Source organism: Chrysochloris asiatica, unplaced genomic scaffold (genome assembly GCF_000296735.1).
Source record: "Chrysochloris asiatica unplaced genomic scaffold, ChrAsi1.0 scaffold00148, whole genome shotgun sequence".
In the NCBI taxonomy this organism is placed as follows: domain Eukaryota; kingdom Metazoa; phylum Chordata; class Mammalia; order Afrosoricida; family Chrysochloridae; genus Chrysochloris; species Chrysochloris asiatica.
Window position 1 is genome coordinate 1,589,475 of NW_006408666.1, and position 18,488 is coordinate 1,607,962.

The window sequence follows — 18,488 nt, forward strand, 5'->3', positions numbered from 1 at the left end:
AGATGCCTTTTTGTTGACATATGAGTCTGTGCATACATGTTTGCATGATATGTGTCTGACAATTCTAACTATACATATTCAAATATATTTCACATAAACATGTCTGTTGTGTTGTTGTTAAGTGCTGTCGAGTCAGTTCCAACTTACTGCAACCATATGTACAGTTTCCAAGGAGCAGCTGGTGATTTGAACTGCTAGCCTTGGGCCTTGTGGTTCAAAGTCCAGTGCTAATCTTATAGTACTACACCAGAAATCCCAACATGTCTTTGTTGTTATTAGGTGTCATCGAGTCAGTACTGATTCATAGCAACCTATGCACAACAGAACGAAACACTGCCCGGTCCTGGGCCAACCTCACAGTTGTTGCCACGTTTGAGCCCATTGATGCTGCCACTTTGTCAATCCATTTCGTTGGGGGTCTTCCTGTTTTTCTCTGACCCTCCCACCTTACCAAACATGATATCCTTCTCCAGTTACTGGTCCCTTCGACAACATGTCCAAAGTATGAGAGATGAAGTTTGACCATCCTGGCCTCCAAGGAGCACTCTGGCTGCACTTCTTCCTACACAGACCTGTTTGTATGACAAACTGACATAAGAATGGTGGCCCAACATATCTAGATGGTGGTAATTTCCTTTTTCTTTTAGCGTATCTTGACTTTCTGCTTCTTCTACCATGTCCATGAGTCATTATACCAGAAAATGCAAAGGAAACTCCTTTGGAAGTAGCACTTTTCTCAAAATTAATTTTCTTTTATTTGCATATTAGAATGTAGGGGGGCTTCACAAAGTTCATGATTCCATTATCTTTTCGTTCCTTTTCCCATGAACTGTTTGAAGCCTCCTCATCATTATTGGGACACTCAGCGTCACATTCCATATTTATGAGTTCTCCTATTGACACCGACTGTTTTCCTCCTGCTACTTTCAACATGGCAACAGCCCCTACAGATGATACATGAAATGTCACAAGGAGAGCATAGTCTTCAACTATTCAGTTCACAGTGACTCTTCTAACCACAAAATTGGGTTGTCACATGTCCTCTCAAAGCGAGCTGTGATTTTCAGCAGTTGCTTTCCACGTCATGCCCTGAAATCCTCAGTGAACGGCCACAGGAGTGGAGGTAGGAGAGTCAGCGTTATTCACAAGTAGTTAGCAATTTTTGTTTTTTATATATCCCTTTCCTTCCTAAACAGCTCAGATCATTTTATAGAGATTTCCAAAAACCACGACATCCCTATGACAAATGTAAAGTAAGACATCATGTATCCCACATACTAAAAATAAATATGATCTATAGGTAACACATTCAAAATAAATCACAAGTAGAGAAAGCATGACAACACATTAGCAGTGCATTCTGGGCGGTTACAAGAGAGTAACTGAACGTATAATTTGTGCTACAACAATCATGCTATAACATTCAATCACAACATCATTACCTGAAGATCCGTGTGTGGCACAGATGGTTTGCACTTGGTTATTAACCTCAAAGTTGGCAGCTCGAATCCACCCAGAAGCACTGTGGAAGTAAGACCTGGAGATGTTGTTAAGTGTTGTTGAGTCAGTTCCGACTCACAGAGCCCTGTGTAGGATTTCCAAGGAGAGCCTGGTAGGTTTGAACCACTGACCTTGTGGCTAGCAGTCCAGTGCTTATCCAGCAGTAGTGCCACACCAGGACCCCTATAGGATTACAGTCTTTGAAAACCATATGATGCAACATTCTGCTCTGTGTGTCAATGCGTTGCCACAGCTGAAATTGATTCTGTGGCCACGGTTTATTGGATACTTATGATGGGGTATTCTCAGTAAGTGGTCAGGCCCCATTTAGTACCTCATTTTTCCTCGTGGTAATATAATGTGGTTGGCATGCTTTCATCTTACAGGTTTAACAGTTGTTGTTGTTGTTGTGAAATGCCATCAAACCGGTACCAATCCATCGCGACCCTGTATAGGGTTTCCAAGGAGCAACTGGTGAGCTTGAACTGACAATAGTATGACATAGGAAATTAACTAAGCTACCCAAGGTTACATAGTTAATAGAAGGAAGGTCTGGGGACTTATTTCATCTGCAGCTATCTTACTTCAAAGCGTACTAATCCATTCATTACATATTTACAATACTGCTACCATAAATGCTTGGTATCTCTGGGCATCAGTCTAACCTTCTAGAAGTTAGGATTTGGCAGAGATTAATAGGTTGTTCATTAAAAAATAAAGTTGCTGGTGAGTCAATTTAGACTCAAGGCAATCCCAGACATGTCCGAGTAGAACTGCTCCATACAGTTTTCAGTGACTGCAATCTGATGGAATTCGGTTACCAGGTCTGTTTTCTGAGTGTTTCTGCATGGATTTGAATCTGAGCTCTGAGCATGTTTGGTACTTTGAATAAAATATTGTATATATTTAAATGATTTTATGAAACACAGAGTCTAAATGTTTTAAACTTTTTTTTTTTTTTTTTGGCTGTACTGAATTCCTTAGCAGAGTTTATTATTCTACTCTACGGAGTGAAGTTTTCAGCCAGAAAATAATAAGCGGCTTTTCCCAGTAGTTTGAATAACCCTCTCAGTCAAGGGGACATCTCTTGGGGATAGTGTTGTCCAAACAGACTTGTGAACCCGTACGTTGGTACGTCTTATGGTGTGGCTAGAGCCTTCTCCCCAGCCCTCAAATCCCTGGTGCTACAATATCTCAGCTACCAGGTTTCCTTGCTCAAGTCTCTTTCTTGTTCACTATAAATTATAAGCTGCTGCCAGATTTATATTTCTAAAGCTTGCCTCTGATCATTCTACTCTCCTGTTTGTAAGTGAACCTGCAATTCCCTTCCTCCTCAGACAAAAATAATCCCAGATGGACCAAAGTGTTAAAAAGAAAAGAAAAAAGGAGAAACTACTAAATCAGTAGAAGAAAATAAGTCATAAAGAAAACTTGAGTCAATTTAATTATTGTTTTGAAGAGGAAAATAACTGATTACAACAATTAACATAAGTCTAAACAGTGGAGTTCTGGTGTGGCACTGTGGGCTAATGGGTCAGACTTCAAAATCATTTGAACTACAAGATCGGTGGTTCAAGCTCACCAGCATCTCCTTGGAAACCCTATACAAGGTTGCCATGGGTCAGAATTGACTCAACGGCACTTAACAACAACAACAAACAGGTTTTGACAAAGTTTATTGCTGATGGCTAATATTTTGTAGCCATAAAATTAAGAAATCCTCCATATTGCCATGAAGTAAAAGATCAATAGTGAGCCAATAGAAAAATGAGCAAATGCTATGAAATAATATTACATAAAGAAATGCAAATGTAGGCTACTAATATAGGAAAGATATTAAGCTGAACTAAAATTATTCAAGATAGGTAAAAATGGAGATACTGTACATGTTTTTGTTTATCACCTATCATTGGTTTAAAATATAGGTTTATAATGTCCAGTGTTGGTGAGTATACAAAAAAAAAATAAAGACTGCCATGTAGTCTTGTTAAAAAACAACAACAACAAAAAATAGCACCAACCATCTCTCCCCAAATACTTCCTACTCAGCTGGTTTGTGTAGTTCATTGCAGTGGCCACTCAGAACTCAGACGCCACACTCGTAGTGATGGGGTTTATAGGGAAGATTAGAAATGTTTAGGTACCGCTCTTTGGTCAGGACAGTCTCTGTCCACGCATGTCTGCAGCCAGGCCTCTCTCTGTCTGGCTTTCTTGGACTTTCAGCTGTGTGGCTCATTGACGTCTGCTTTGCTCAGTCAGTATTACATAGCTCCTTTAGTGTTGCTGATAAATACTAAAAGGGTACACCACTGGACCATAAACCTCAGCCCGAAGGTGCTCAGCTCTAGTTCTAGGGGTCAGCAAAAACTAGCTCCCCAATGAAGTGTCTGGAGGTACCCCACTCTACAAGTGAACCTTCTGCCCAAAGACGCTCAGCTTTATTTGCTCCACACTCTAGGAAGCCCACCACTCAGCCTTGGTTTCTGGTTTTTGGTTCAATGTGCAAGGTGTCAGAGTCCAATGGGTGTGTCTACTCCTGGCTCTTCTTTGGTGGGAGGGAGAGCCCTCTCCTGGTTCCATGATAATTTGTTTCATACTAAGAGCATGGTACTATGGACCAATCACAATTAGTCCCGTTAACACTCACATCAGAGTCTTATTATCCACCAGCCTCTTCTTCCACCTTCTCTTACCCAGATCCATTAGGAAAGAGTTATTTGATGGAAGTTTATAAAGACTGTGGCTAGAAGAGACATTACATAATCCATTGCACCACCACTCTTAATATGAGTGTGAATTTGACAAAAATTTTGCAGCATGATTTGGCAGTAATGCTCAGGATCAAATTACCACATAATCATATTGTCCTGTGGCTCTGGTATTGAAAATACCCTTCCTAGTACAATTATGGAGTCTTGTGTGGCGCTGTGGGTTAATACGCCAGACTGCAAAACTGTTTGAACTGCAAGGTCAGCAGTTCAAGCACATCAGCAGCTCCTTGGAAACCCTATACAGGGTTGCTATGGGTCGGGACCGACTCTAAAGCACTTCATAACAACGACAAGTACAATCATTAGAGCTCTAAGATAGTCGTAGAAGGATGCTTACTAAGGCACTTATTATACTAACTTAATAAGGAAACAATACATTTATCATTTGGTGAATCAATTGAAATACACTGAAAATGCATGAAATTGATACAAAACTGTCAAATGTGTATTTCAGTTATGAACAAAGTTCCACACCATGTTACATATAAAAGTTTGGAATCTAGTGCATCTGATAGAATTACATTTGCAGTGAAAAAGTCTTTTTTTTTTTTTTTTTTCCCCCTCTAAGAGTACAGAGTCCTGATGTAGTGCTGTGGGTTAATGCACCAGACTGCAAAGCCGTTTGAACTGCAAGTTTGGCAGCTCAAGCTCACCAGCTGCTCCTCGGAAACCCTATACAGGGTTGCTATGCGTCGGACCTGACTCAATGGCACTTAACAGCAACAATAAAAATACAGAAGAAGTTGCTTACATTAAGAACATTGGTGGTGGTGGTGTGCCATGGAGTCAGATCCAACTCACAGTTGATCCTGTATTGGGTTTCTGAGGCTGTGAATTTTTACAGGAGCAGTGGTAGGTTTGAACTGCTGACTTCAGTTAACAGCTCAACTTGTACTGCACTACACTATCAGGAAGGGATGGGACTAGAGAAGGTTAAGAGAGTCGAGATTTTATGATTCATTTTATAATTCTCTGAGTTGTGGGCATTCATTACTTTATAATAGAAAATAAACAGAAAAAATACAGTCATTCTCACAAAATGAAAGCTAAATGTTTTATTTTGTTATTTTAAGGCACTTGAATCTCTGATTTGAACGTGCATTTGCAGCTTTATTCCTCATTATGCTTTCTCTCCTAATTTCTGAATAAGTTCAATACTTGGCTGACACCCTCTCATCATTGCCAATTCCTCCTGCTCAAACGGACTGGAGTCTTTTCCGTAGGTTCAATTCAACCGTACTTCATCTCTCATCTCCTTTAGTTCAGCTCCACCCTTAGCCCAGCTAGAGTTGTCTGTTTCTTCATGAACTGTTAGAGCCTCTGAGTTTAATTCCATTTTGATATTTAACATCTTGGACCTTGTGTTATAGTTATGGCTTCCCTTCTGCTTGTCAGGTACAAGAGAACAAGTTCTGCCATTGACTGACCTTAATATCCCACCACCGTGTTTAGCCCAGGGCCACACTCTGATGTAGCTGTACAAGTGCTCCTGGGTGATAGGGGCCCAGAGCAGGGAGACTTTGCAGGGTCTCACAGTAGTGAGCATGAGCAGAAGTCGGACAACCATACATCATCAGTAAGAATACAAATTGGTGTAACCATTTGAGAAGCCAGTGGATGGCTGTTAGTTTCTCCCACATACATGTTGAACCACAGTGTATTTAGAATGTACCAGGACACTACGGCTACTGATTGTTTTTTTATTCTTTATTAAATTGATGTGTCATTGTAGGATAAGCACTGGACTGTGAACCACAAAGTGGGCAGTTCAAACCCACTAGCTGCTAGTCAGAACCAACTTGACGGCATTTAACAATAATAAAACATACCTCTATCTATCTATATATCTATATATAATTGACGTGCTTGGGATATATGAGAACTCTGGGTAGCACAAATGGTTAAGCATTCAGCTACACACTGAATGTCTGAATGTTCAAGTCCACTCAGAGGCTCTCAGGAAGAAAGGCTTAGAAATCTACTGCTGAAAATCAAGCAATTGACAACCCTTTGGACCATAGTTCTACTCTGGCCCATGTGAGACCACCATGAGTCAAGAGCAACTCCGTGGAAGATCTCAACGTGTATTATATAATGAAACATTTGCCACTTCAACCTTTTTACATGACAAGTCGTGACAATAATTCCATTCATTGTTATGTTGTACAAATATCACCTCTTCCCATTTCCAAAATTGTCATCACTTTTAATGGAAACTAAGCGTTCCTTAGGCTCCTCTCCCTCCCAGTTCTGACACACACTAATTCATAAATGTTAGTCTCTATGCATTTGCCAATTCTAGAGATTTTATTTAGGTGGGAGCATGCACTGTGTGTCTGTTGGGACAACAAGGTTCAACCATGTCGTGGTCTATAGCAATATACTCTATCCTCTGAGTAGTAAGATTGTCTAAGTCTGAGGTTGAGTGACCCATTCAGGTTTACTTGAGGCAATTGGTGGCAGGCCCAGGGAGGAGGCACCTGTTTTCATTTTCCTCCTGTAGTATCATGCCAACTCTTTATTCCAGAGAGCCTCATTGTTTGTGCAGCTCCCAGGGCAAAGGTTAAAGTGCCCCCATTCAGGTGCCAATGTCATCATCTGTATAATCTGGGAGCTGCATTTCTGAGCAACAGGCCCCCTTTCAGAACCTGCCTAGTTGAGATGTAACTTCTCTAACAGTGAAACACTTAGGCTCCAAAGTGCGCCCCTCCCCCCTGTCTCCAATTTTCCCCTAACAATTAACACCACACTAACTTGACACCCACTTTCCTTGTTTGGCTTTGTAAACCCAGGTCCCTTTTTCTATTAATTCCAGACATTAATATTTTCTTTCACGGGATGGCCGCCATTCACCCGTGAAACAGTTTGAACATTATACAGCTGTCAAGATGCCTGGGGATTACCCAGTATGCCTTGCCTGTGAGAAAGTGATACCAAGTCCACTGACAAGCATGAGGGCCAGATCCCAGAGTGGCAATTCCATTTAATTAAAGGCCTCTTTTTATTATAGGTTCCCTCCACGTTTTATATATATATATATATATCAGAATGATTGTTAAAGTCTGACTCACCAGAGGTGTTCTCTTGTGGTGTAAAAGGGGGAGGGGTGGGCAGATGTCACTCTCTCTAGCGCTGAGGATCCCACTGCTTGTCTGTGAATGCCTTTGCTGCCTCTCTCTCTCTAGGGCAGAGAGTGTGTGTCCAAGTTTAAAATAAAGAGCTTCTATCCTGAACTTAAAATGTGAGAGTCGGGTTCATTTATGTGCGTATAATTTTCATTTCGTTTGTTTAGTTTTCAAATGAATAACCATACAACACAAAGGCAAATACCTTAGTTGTCTGTGAAGGAATGAAGACAATTGCTCTGTAGTGTCGTCAATGTTCTTGCAATGAAAAGGGTTGGGAATCATGGCACTCATTTTCAGTAATTTTTATTAGTGGCGCTAAATAAAAACATTTGCAGAAAGAAGCTAAAAATAAAAGCTAATTGGTGATAGGCATTAAGGTTTGGTTAAATGCTGGTGACCACGTATTGTTGCTATTGTCTTGTGCCGTCCAGTTATTTCTGACTCATAGTGTCTCTGTAGGAATTCTCAGAGCTGCTGAAATGCCAGCTATAGACATGGTCCTATAGCACCATGCCAGTGCTCACAGATTGCCACCAATTTTGGATACAATGTCCTTAGACTATACTGGCCTGCCATCATTAGCAGAAATTCCATTCAATGAAAAGCCTAGATCGGGTATGGTCCTCGGCAATTGAGTTAAATCCGCGAACAAAACAGATACTTGATCTTTGTATATTTATCTCACAATTATGCTTTTCTTTGTGGTAAGTGCTGTCTAGTTCCACTGATAGCGATCCTGTGTCGGGTTTCTGAGGAGTGGCTGGTGAGTTATATCTGCTGACCTTGTGGTCAAACCCATGTTGTAGTCCAGCACTCGTCCTGCGGAGCCATACCAGGACTCGGTGCTGTTAAACTGCCCGCATTTCCATTTCTTTTTCTTGGCTGCATCATCAGCCAGACTTCAATTATTCATTCATGGACTGGCCAGGCATTTGTGTCCTTTGGATTCGCCTCTCACTAGGCATTCGTGAGCACGCGTATCCCAGGCACAATGATGCAGAGGATGTGTGTAATGCTCACATGGACACATGCGTAGGTAAATGCACTTTTTACAAATTATGCATCTGCGCATGTTTTTTTTTCTCAGTGGATCTGAGAAGTGTGGAGGAGGGACTGCCTTTGGACCTCCTTTCTGCTCTGGGCATGGTGGCTGGAGAGACACTCTTCATTATTTTTGGAGTTTGTTTCAATGTACCCTAGGAGAGCAGAGTAGGGCAGTAGGCTCAGCTCTCAGGCCAGCTGAGGGCCTGGCTGCTTAGCTCAGTAGGCAGGGCTGAAAACTCCATTCTCCGCTTCAGGGCAAGTGCAAGGTGTCAACAAAGAACCGCAGCTCTGTCCACTGAATCTCTCCTTCCCAGCTCTTCGTAGTCTATCACGCTAGCTTTTGAACCCGTGGTTTCAGAGATTGATTGATTATTATGTTTTAAAGTGCAAGGTCTGTTGAGACAACCGTCTGGCCAAATTCTTGAAAACTGTTTCTTTCCCTTTTCCGTGACTTTCTGCAGGTGTAAGGAGGGTGGGGGTCTCCCCAGGATTCTGACACTACTGGCTGATGCCTGCAGATTTTACTTGTCGAATGTTTGTGGACAGCACAATGGTGGCATATCCACGATGAAATGGAAGAAAAATGCTCCAGGAGTACATTTATATCCTACCACTAAAGGCAACAGAGTGTAGTGGTTACGAATCGGGCTGCGAGCCTCAGGGTCAGCAGTTTGAAACTACCAGCTGTTCCACGGGAGAAAGATGAGGCTTTCTGCTCCCGTAAAGATTTACAGCCTCGGAAACCCTGTAAAGGGTCGCTATGAGTTGGAACCGACTCCACAGCACATAACAACAAAAACAAAGTCAACAGAGAGTCCCTATCTCCCTCTAAGTCATCTCAGTTTTTGTCTCCCTTGAAATTCTGGAATCTTCCTTCTCTGCATAGAGACTTTGTTCTAGGTATGATGGAGCTCCTAGAATTTCACATATGGTTTCAAAACTTGACTTGCTCTCTTTTCCTTTTAAAGGCACAAGTGACCCTTATGTGAAATTTAAGCTCAATGGGAAGACGCTGTACAAAAGCAAAGTCATATATAAGAACTTGAACCCTGTTTGGGATGAGATGGTTGTATTGCCCATACAGAGCCTTGAACCAAAGCTACGTGTGAAGGTAACCTTACGTGACTTTCAAGCCCTCTCTCTTATTGAAAATATCTATTTCTCAACCATCTTTGGGCTTCTTTGTAAAATGAACTTGGCAAACGTTAATTGTTTTATTTTCCAGCACTGAGTAAAAATATGACTATGGAAGGTAATCCTTTATCATTTGTCAAGATTGTGTGTTTCTAGCAGATCCTTGTGGTATGCTCTACACAAACTCATAGGGAAAACCTTATTTCCATGTATTTCAATGTATCAGATGTGGAAGAATTCTTACCAGGAGAACAGCAATGACAACTACTAAACCTTTTCATTAGGAATAACTTGATGCTTAACAGCACTTTAAGCTTCAGGTTGTAAGCATCAACTGCTCTAACAACTGGGTTAAAACTGCATGAGTTTGAGTGCAGGATGGGATTGCTGCAACATATTTATCAAATTTCTGATTAATTGGTGCATCAGTTCACTGTGGACATACTTAATTTTAATGAGAGACAGTTTCAAACTACAGAGTAAGGTCCATTGTGCATGAAGTTATATTGCATCCGAATCCTGCCTGAAATGTATTTTCTGCTGGTGTTTGGTCTCAACAGGCAAAATGGATAAGTTTGAATAACTGTTCTCTCTATCTAGTTGAAGGGGCTGAATTCCCCTTTAACGGTACTGTGTAAATCCTGTTTAGATCTGCAAGATTGAGTTCCACATGGCCAGCCTAGTTCATTTGCTGAGAATTGGATAAAGTTGATGGCTTAAAGTCATCACATGTCTCACTGTCCCCTCTTCTTCTCCCCAGGTATATGATCGGGATTTAACCACCTCGGATTTCATGGGCTCTGCATGTGTAAATCTCAGTGATCTTGAACTTAACAGGTACTGTGTTTTTACCTTTCTTAGTATTTGTGAGCAAACTCAGAATATAGTGTCAAATGGAGTTTGTTCACATCAAACGAACAAAAAAAGGAAATCTTAATAAATAAGAATGCTTTAAAAGGGTAGTATTGCAATTTCTAACATTTTCTGTGTTTCTATTTTTCTTTTTGCCTTCTAGCTCTCATATATATTAATTAGACATTCCATAACGTGTTCTAAAATGCATCTTGGATTTTATACATTCATTTGTGAATATTCAAGTTCACTAATCTAACCTAAAATCTAAAAAAATGTTTAAAATTTATGTTTGCATAGGGTAGGAGACCTGCTAATCAACTCCTGAAATAGTCACTGCCCCAAATTTCTTTATAGTGATGACCATTATTTTATTTTCACTGCAGTTAGTGTTTTTTTTTTTTTGTTTGTTTGTTTGTTTCTTTTTTAACAATTTGCCTGATCCTTTTTCAGAGTTTGGAGCTTTTATCATAAGTTTCTGATGCATTAAAAAAAATAATAATATCTTTAAGTGCTAATATTTTTAATTGTTTTTGGTTTTAGAACTACTGAACATATTTTAAAATTAGAAGATCCAAACAGTTTGGAAGATGATATGGGAGTGATTGTGTTGAACTTGAACTTAGTAGTAAAACAGGGTGATTTCAAGAGACATGTAAGTTTGACTTTTTATTCATTAAAAAAAAAAAATACTGGCTTCCAGGTCACTGAATTTTTATAATGATTTCACTGGAAAACAAATAATTTTATAGATACTTAAATTATTCTATTTCTCTTTTAGGACTCTTGAAAGAAATCTATTAAGAAATTATCTCTACTTGGGCTAGAGATATTGTTGGTATTACTGTTATTAAAACTATATCTACTGCCCACGGTTTACTTATCATAGATTATGTAAAATATATTTTCACTAAGTGTTCAGGCTTCTCTCTGTAATTGTCTTAGGTTGTAGATAACTTAGATATTATTCAGTTATGGAAAACAGTTCCCAGGATTTAACTACAAGTTGTACATTATTAAAGTAAACAAGTAAGTCTACTTTTGCAGATTTCAATTTCCTTTTTATTATGTTGGTTTTTACTTTAAGCTACCAGGTTCTCTGTGAAGAGTACTGTTGGGAAGACACAAAATTGAATGTTCTCTGAACGGTTATATGAAAAATTCTAGTTAATATGGTATCCACTAAAGACATCTAAAAAATCAATAAAACATTGCATTTTATTATCATATGATTGAGACTTTTGTTTTGAGCCAATATGTAGATGTGAGTTATATTTTTGTTTTACAGTCTGTAATGATAACTTCTAACACTTAAAAAAAGAACAAAACATCCGTAATTATAATGTATTTGAAACACATTTGAAAAGCCCATGCAAATACCTATTAAGGACAAAAGTTAGCATGTATAGAAATCTTTTTCATATTTTATTTATTAATTAGGCCTCAGCTAATTCCTCTTGAATTGAGATATGAGGGTTAGTGAGAATATTCTTAATACTCTTCAGTTGATAATTACTTTTGTCCTTATTATTAATTTACTTCATGATGAAAATCACAATTGATTTACTAATAGAGTCACAGGAGATAGCTTTAAAAAATGGATAATACTGTCGTCGGAAATTTTTCTCTATTGTGGAAAACACAAGTAAGACTTCTTATTGACTTTAGAAATAAAACCAAATTGAACATTAAAGTTAAGCTACTTCTCTCAAAGGATTTAGAGTCCAACTGACACTGGACATTTTCACTGGACATTTAACATGAGCTCATGTTAAAGTTGTTGATTTGGTAGTTTTATAGTTGTTTATATTGATCTTTAAGAATCCGTGCTTACTGTATGTAATTAGGAAAAATGCACAAGTTTTCAGTTGCTAAAGGTTCAATTAAATAGTTGTAGTATTTAGCTTAAATACTTCACCTTTGAAATTTTACTTGAAATTTAAAAAAAAAAATTTAAATCAAAATAAAATAACCTCTATTATTTTTTATAAAATGACATTGTTAAAATCTAAGATATCAACAAACCTGATGGTTTGATGTTAAAGATGGCTTAAACTTGATGGAAATGTTTCGTTTTTATTTTTTGTTTTTTCCTCAAAAGATAATGAAAGAGGGATATTCTAGCTTCCTCTGAGTTTTGACAGTATTGCTAATGTTTCTGTGGCTCTGGATTCACAGTCATAGGTGCAGCAGATGATTGGTTATTGGATCTGGTTCCCAGGTTGTAGTACCATGTGGTGTAAATAATGTCATTTTCAACATGGCTTAGCTATTCCCAACGGATCTACTTTTAAGATTTCTTATATTTAGATGGAGTTTATAAAGTTGGATCATTTCCCCATAAAAATAGCTCCTTCTTTACATGACTTCACATGTGACTTTTTTTTATAATATACTGAATGCTGTTAACAATGACATTAGCACTTAAAAATTTAAATCTATTTAAATTTTACCAAAATTTGGGCCTTTACAGACTTGGAAACCCTATGCAGGGTCGCTATGAGTCAGAATTGATTCCACAGCCCACCACCACCACCACCAAAGCAATACTGAAGTCCTGGTGTGGTGCTGTGGGTTAATGTGCTGGCCTGAGGTTCAAACTCACTTAGCCGCTCCTCAGAAACCCTATACAGGGTCGCTATGGGTCAGAACTGACTCGATGGTACTTCACAACGACAACCAATTTTCTCTTTGATAATTGTTATAAAAATAAAATGTGATTTTATATCAAAGGTCTTCAGCAGCACTCTGTCCACACATGATACTAACTGATATTTTATGGTCAGTTTGGAAGGAGCACTGGATGGCTACCAAGAGGTCAGCTGTTTGAACCCACCAGCCACTCTGTGTGGGAGAGAGGGGAAGTCTGCTTTGGTAAAGATTTACAGCCTTGTAGAGGCTGCCTTTGAGTTGTGGTGTTGGAGGAGGCTACTGAAAGTACCATGGACTGCCAAAAGAACCAATAGATCTGTTTTGGAAGAAGTGCAGCCAGAGTGCTCCTTGGAGGCCAGGATGGCTAGGCTTCGTCTCTAATACTTTGGACACATTGTCCGGAGGAAACAATCGCTGGAGAAGGATGTCATGCTGGGTAAGGTGGAGGGTCAGAGAAAAAGGGGAAGATCCCCAACGAGATGGAACGGCCAGGTGGCATCATTGATGGACTCAAGTGTGGCAGCGGCAGTGAGGTTGGCCCAGGATCGGACATTGTTTCGTTCTGCTGTGTATGGGGTCGCTATATGTCGGTTCCGACTCGATGGCACCTGACAACAACAACAACAGAGGCTGTGTCACTCTGTGGAAGGGACAATACAACAAGAACCAATCTGAGTGCCCACACTGTGGTACCCTTACTTCTGTGTTGAACGTTGTGAATGTTGAACTCAAAATTACAGTGTTTTTGATAAAGGCTATTTCACATCATTTCTGAACCAACATTTCTAGTTGCTGATCCTTCAAATGTAAGTGGAAATGTCTGCAAGGATGTTTACTCTGTGGTTTCTCATGGATTAGGGAGACATATTGACAAAGGCCCTAAGTCATTTACCTAAAGGTATATTGTTCCTTCAACATGATAGTAAATGTGGTCTGCTCGATTAGATTTATAATTGAGTTGTAATCTCCACAATTTATCCAAGTTTTAACAACTGGTTAGCTGGTTAACCAGCCAGAGTAAAGCTTTTCAGTATTGGATGGTGATTGGAGTAATGAGAGAATTTTGCTAGGAGAGAATTTTAATTGTGTGGGAGATTCAGCAACCTTTCCATAACAAATGAGAGATCAAAAGAGAACAGTCATGAAGTGTCTGGCTGCTTGAAACATTTTTTTCTTCCTTCTTTCAGTACTAGATTAGCCAGTTTTTCTTAATTTATACAGAAATGATCCGGATCTTTTCTTATTATTTTGAGCATTAAGATTTAATCAGTAAAAATAAACAGTTATTTTTCCTTAATATCTCAAGCTGGAAGCCTAAGCATGAAGTAAAATTCTTCGTGAATTTCTTAAACATTTTCATAATAGTCTAAGAGTATTTCAAGAAGGTGAAATGTGCCTTTGCACTTGTTGGAATTAGTGTTTTAATGTGATTAAGAAAGGAATGTACTTCAGAGGATCAAACAGTATTCATATGTGCTATGTGTCCTAGCCTTTCCATTATGGAATACTGCGATAAAATGAATGCTACCAAACCTCATAAATTTGTTTTTTCTGTTTCTATAATCAAATGTACTTTGTAACCTAGCATCATGGGTCTTAATCATTTGAATGTAGTCACTACAGCCTTTTATAATAATATGATGATGTTGCTAATAATTCTGTTCTTTCTCTTTTATTTTGCCATTTTCACCATTCACTGGACACAATCCTTAGCGTTGGTCGAATCGGAAGCGGTTAAGTGCCAGCAAGGTAAATTGTCTTATTCTTTCTTTAGATCGTTTGGTAAAAACATCATCTTTGTAGCAAGCACATATGTAAACATGATTGATATTGCTTAACCTTTGATGTAACAATGTCCTTTCATTTACTGCTATTACAAGTTAAGACTAGCAACCATAAAAAATGTCAGTCAATGAGCACATCGGTGGATATTTGAATATACACTTTTTTTCTTTAATATTTTTTGTAGTTACATTTTATATGTACCTGCTATGTTAGAATGTTATACCTCATTAAGTTTGTAATATTTAGAGTTCAGTGCAGTTAGATTTAGTCCTTTAGGAAGTTATTTAATATAAGATAGAAATTAGCCTAATGTTATAGGGACAATTAAAAGACTGATTATGTGGAATTCATTCAAATATATTTCATACCTTCTGAGAAATCCAGTTATTAATTTTAGTATACTTCTTTAAAGAGTTCTTTATGAACTACTGGTAACTTTTTATAGTATTGCTACCTTCCTAGACAATTATCAATCATTGCTTTGATGAAAAGCATAGGTGTACCAAGGTAGGAGTAATTTAAAATATATCATTTTTTTTCAATTATCACATTGTAACTTAACTGATTAAATGTCAAAATTATTGTGAAACCAAAGATAACCAAAAAAAAAAAAAATGTCGATAACTTAATTTAGCATTTCAGCAAGTTGAGTTCCTATGAATTGCACTTGACTTGTTGGAACTGGATTTTGCTACCGTAGCATAGTGGTTACGAATTGGGCTGTAAACCGCAAGGTCAGCAGTTCGAAACTACTAGCTGTTCCACGGGAGAAAGATGAGGCTTTCTGCTCCCATAAAGATTTACAGCCTCAGAAACCCTGTGCAGGGTCGCTATGAGTCGGAACCTACTCTAAGGCACTTAACAACAACAACAAAAACATAGGGAATTAGCAAATGAAAAGCAATTCCTGAAGTCTGATGAATGATTTGAGAGTGTAGTTTGTCTTCTGAATAGTGGAGGTCATGTATTTGTGTAAGACAGAGAAACAATGAGAGGTACAGAGACAGAGAAAGATTTTAAAACTGACTAGCATTAGTCACTTAGGAAGAAAGTCAAACTATGAACCTAGCTTTCTGAAATTTAATAAATCTAGACTTCTGACTCTTAACTTACTAAGCTATAGATCCTCTATATTTGGAAAGCTATAAAAAATAACTATGGTGAGGGGCTTTGTAATCCTACTAGTTCAACCCCATGACTGGTTCTTTTTAGAAACAAAATTAAGAGGATCTAAATAATACTGTGAAGTTGTCTCAAAAATCCTTCCAACTTTTGCTTTTTTCCCCTGTAGTCACTAGAGGGTAGAAGAGCATCACTTCCCACACAGAAGGGAGCCTGCCTTTTTGTTCTCCCATATTAAGAGTTTCTGTAACCATCTGGAGCAGTAAAGTTTCCCAGAATGCTTTGGTGAAGCCTGACAAAGCAGTATTTTCTCGTTTATTGATTCTGCTTCTGCTCTAAAACCCTGGTACTGTACATCAATAACCATCTTTAGTTAGGGAGCTTTGGTCTGTGGAACAGTACTGGCAGTTTGTGGAGGAACATAAAGGCTAGAAAGAAAAATTGTGAGCTTGGGGAATATTGGCATCTAGGGAGGACAGGAGAGGTTATGGAAGAATGGTTAAAGGAATGAAGAGGGATAGAAAAAATGTCGATGGGTTGGATAAAGATATCAAAAATATGAAGGAACAGAGGGTCCTGGGGAGTAGTAGGATATGTACAAATATATATATATATATATATATATATATATATTTGTTGTTGTTTATTCCCCCTAGAGTTGTGTCTTAGTGCTGAGCAGTTGTTTTTGTTTTTTTGTTTTTTTTTTTTTTGTTGTTGTTGTTTTTATCCCTTATCCTCAATCATGGTAGTTCTTAGAATTTTGACGTCATTATACTGCACTCAGGGACTTAATATATGCCCAAACCTATTTGTTGTTGTTAAGTGTTGTCGAGTCAGTTTCAACTCATTTTGACACCCTGTTCAGAATTCCAAGGAAAAGCTGGTGGATTTGAACAACCAATCTTGCAGTGCTTTTCCCGCAGCTCCACACCAGGACAAACCTAGAAAATAAAACTTGATCATCCTTGGTGATAAAACCTTAGATAAATTAAGTTCATTGTCAGCTACTCGTGGTCTTATTTTGAAGATGCAGTTTACATAAAATGAAGAGTTTCTTGTTGAATGTTTGAATCTTGCAATTGCAATTTTGAAGAGAAAAATGTGGTAACTTCTAATTTTACTAATGAAAATGACAACATGAAGGATCTAAAACACTGTGATTAAAATGCTACTGCTGTTGTTGAGTGTATCTGAGTCGGTTCAGACGCATTTTGACCCTGTGTATGGTTTCCAAGGAGCAACTGGTGAGTTTGAACTGACAACCTTGTGGTTCACGTTGACCTTGTGGTTAACACCTCTCTTTTAGTATTATTAAAATAGAAGGTCTTCTTTTGGGATTTCCATATTACATTTTTAGAAATTATGTATAAATATTTTAAATAAAGGACATTACTTAGTTCTAAGTATCTAGATTTTTACCAGTCCCAAGTGCTACATTACTTATAATGTGCCATTGATTTTTCACTTCAGTCTTGTTCTTATGATAATATAGCTTCTTCTGATAATTGCATCCTAGCCCTGTAGGTTTACAAGCGGCATCTTTCAAAGTGTCCATGAACACATAAGTCTTTGTGGATTGTTCCTTTAAGCTGCGCCCTTACTATTTGACTCGGAAGTATTAATATGAAATACCTAGGATAGGTCTTCATATATTCATTCAGGTTTCATCCCAAAGCCTTTGTCTTTATATTGTTGTTGTTATTGTTAAGTGTTATCGAGTTGCCTCTGACTCATAGCAACACTGTTTAGGATTTCCTAGTTTTAGCTGGTGAGTTTGAACCACCAACCTGTGGTTAGCAGTTTATATGAAGGGGCTTGAAATGTTTGTAGGAAAAAAAAAAAAAACTTTTCTTTTAATTCAGTTTTTCCATGAACTTTTTGAAGTTCCTTTTTATTCTGATAAGCATTTTTAAAAGAGAACTGATGAACTGATGTAACAGATCTGGGATAACATAGCTAGTACTCTTTTATATGATTATTAAATCACTCGACTTCTAAGTCATCAGTTCAAATTCACCAGCCGCTCTTCAGAATCCCTATAAGTCCCAGTGAGATGGATTGGCAAAGTGGCAGCATCAGTGGGCTCAAGCCTGGCAACAATTGTTAAGCTGGCTCAAGATCGGCCAGTGTTTGGTTCTGTTGTGCATATGGTCGCTATGAGTCAGTACCGACTCGATGGCACCTAACAACAACATGAGTCAGAACCTATTTGACAACATTTAACAACAACAAAAACAACATACATAACCTACCATGGTAATAGACTTATTTTCCCATTTATTTACCTTTTTAGTAAAATAATCATTATAGACAATTAACAGTCATGTCTTCACTTACAAGGAAGCCTGGTGGTGCTGTGGTTAGGCACTTGGCTGCTCACTGAAAGGTTAATGGTTTGAACCCAGCAGTGACTCCCTGGGCAATTGTTTTTTTGTTTTTGTTTTTTTTTTTGCTCCTTTTTAGAGAGAAATAACAAATGAAAAATGATGACTATTTATCT

At 38.2% G+C, this 18,488-nt stretch overlaps 1 protein-coding gene across 1 annotated transcript in view; it reads left to right on the forward strand.

The window, feature by feature from the left end:
• Window positions 1-18,488, forward strand: part of MCTP2 (multiple C2 domains, transmembrane 2) — a 282,589-nt gene that overhangs the window by 48,115 nt on the left and 215,986 nt on the right. The window contains exons 4-7 of the mRNA XM_006870699.1: window positions 9,412-9,554; window positions 10,338-10,414; window positions 10,973-11,084; window positions 14,795-14,830. Coding sequence (XP_006870761.1) covers window positions 9,412-9,554; window positions 10,338-10,414; window positions 10,973-11,084; window positions 14,795-14,830 — 368 coding nt within the window. The remainder of the gene's footprint in view (window positions 1-9,411; window positions 9,555-10,337; window positions 10,415-10,972; window positions 11,085-14,794; window positions 14,831-18,488) is intronic.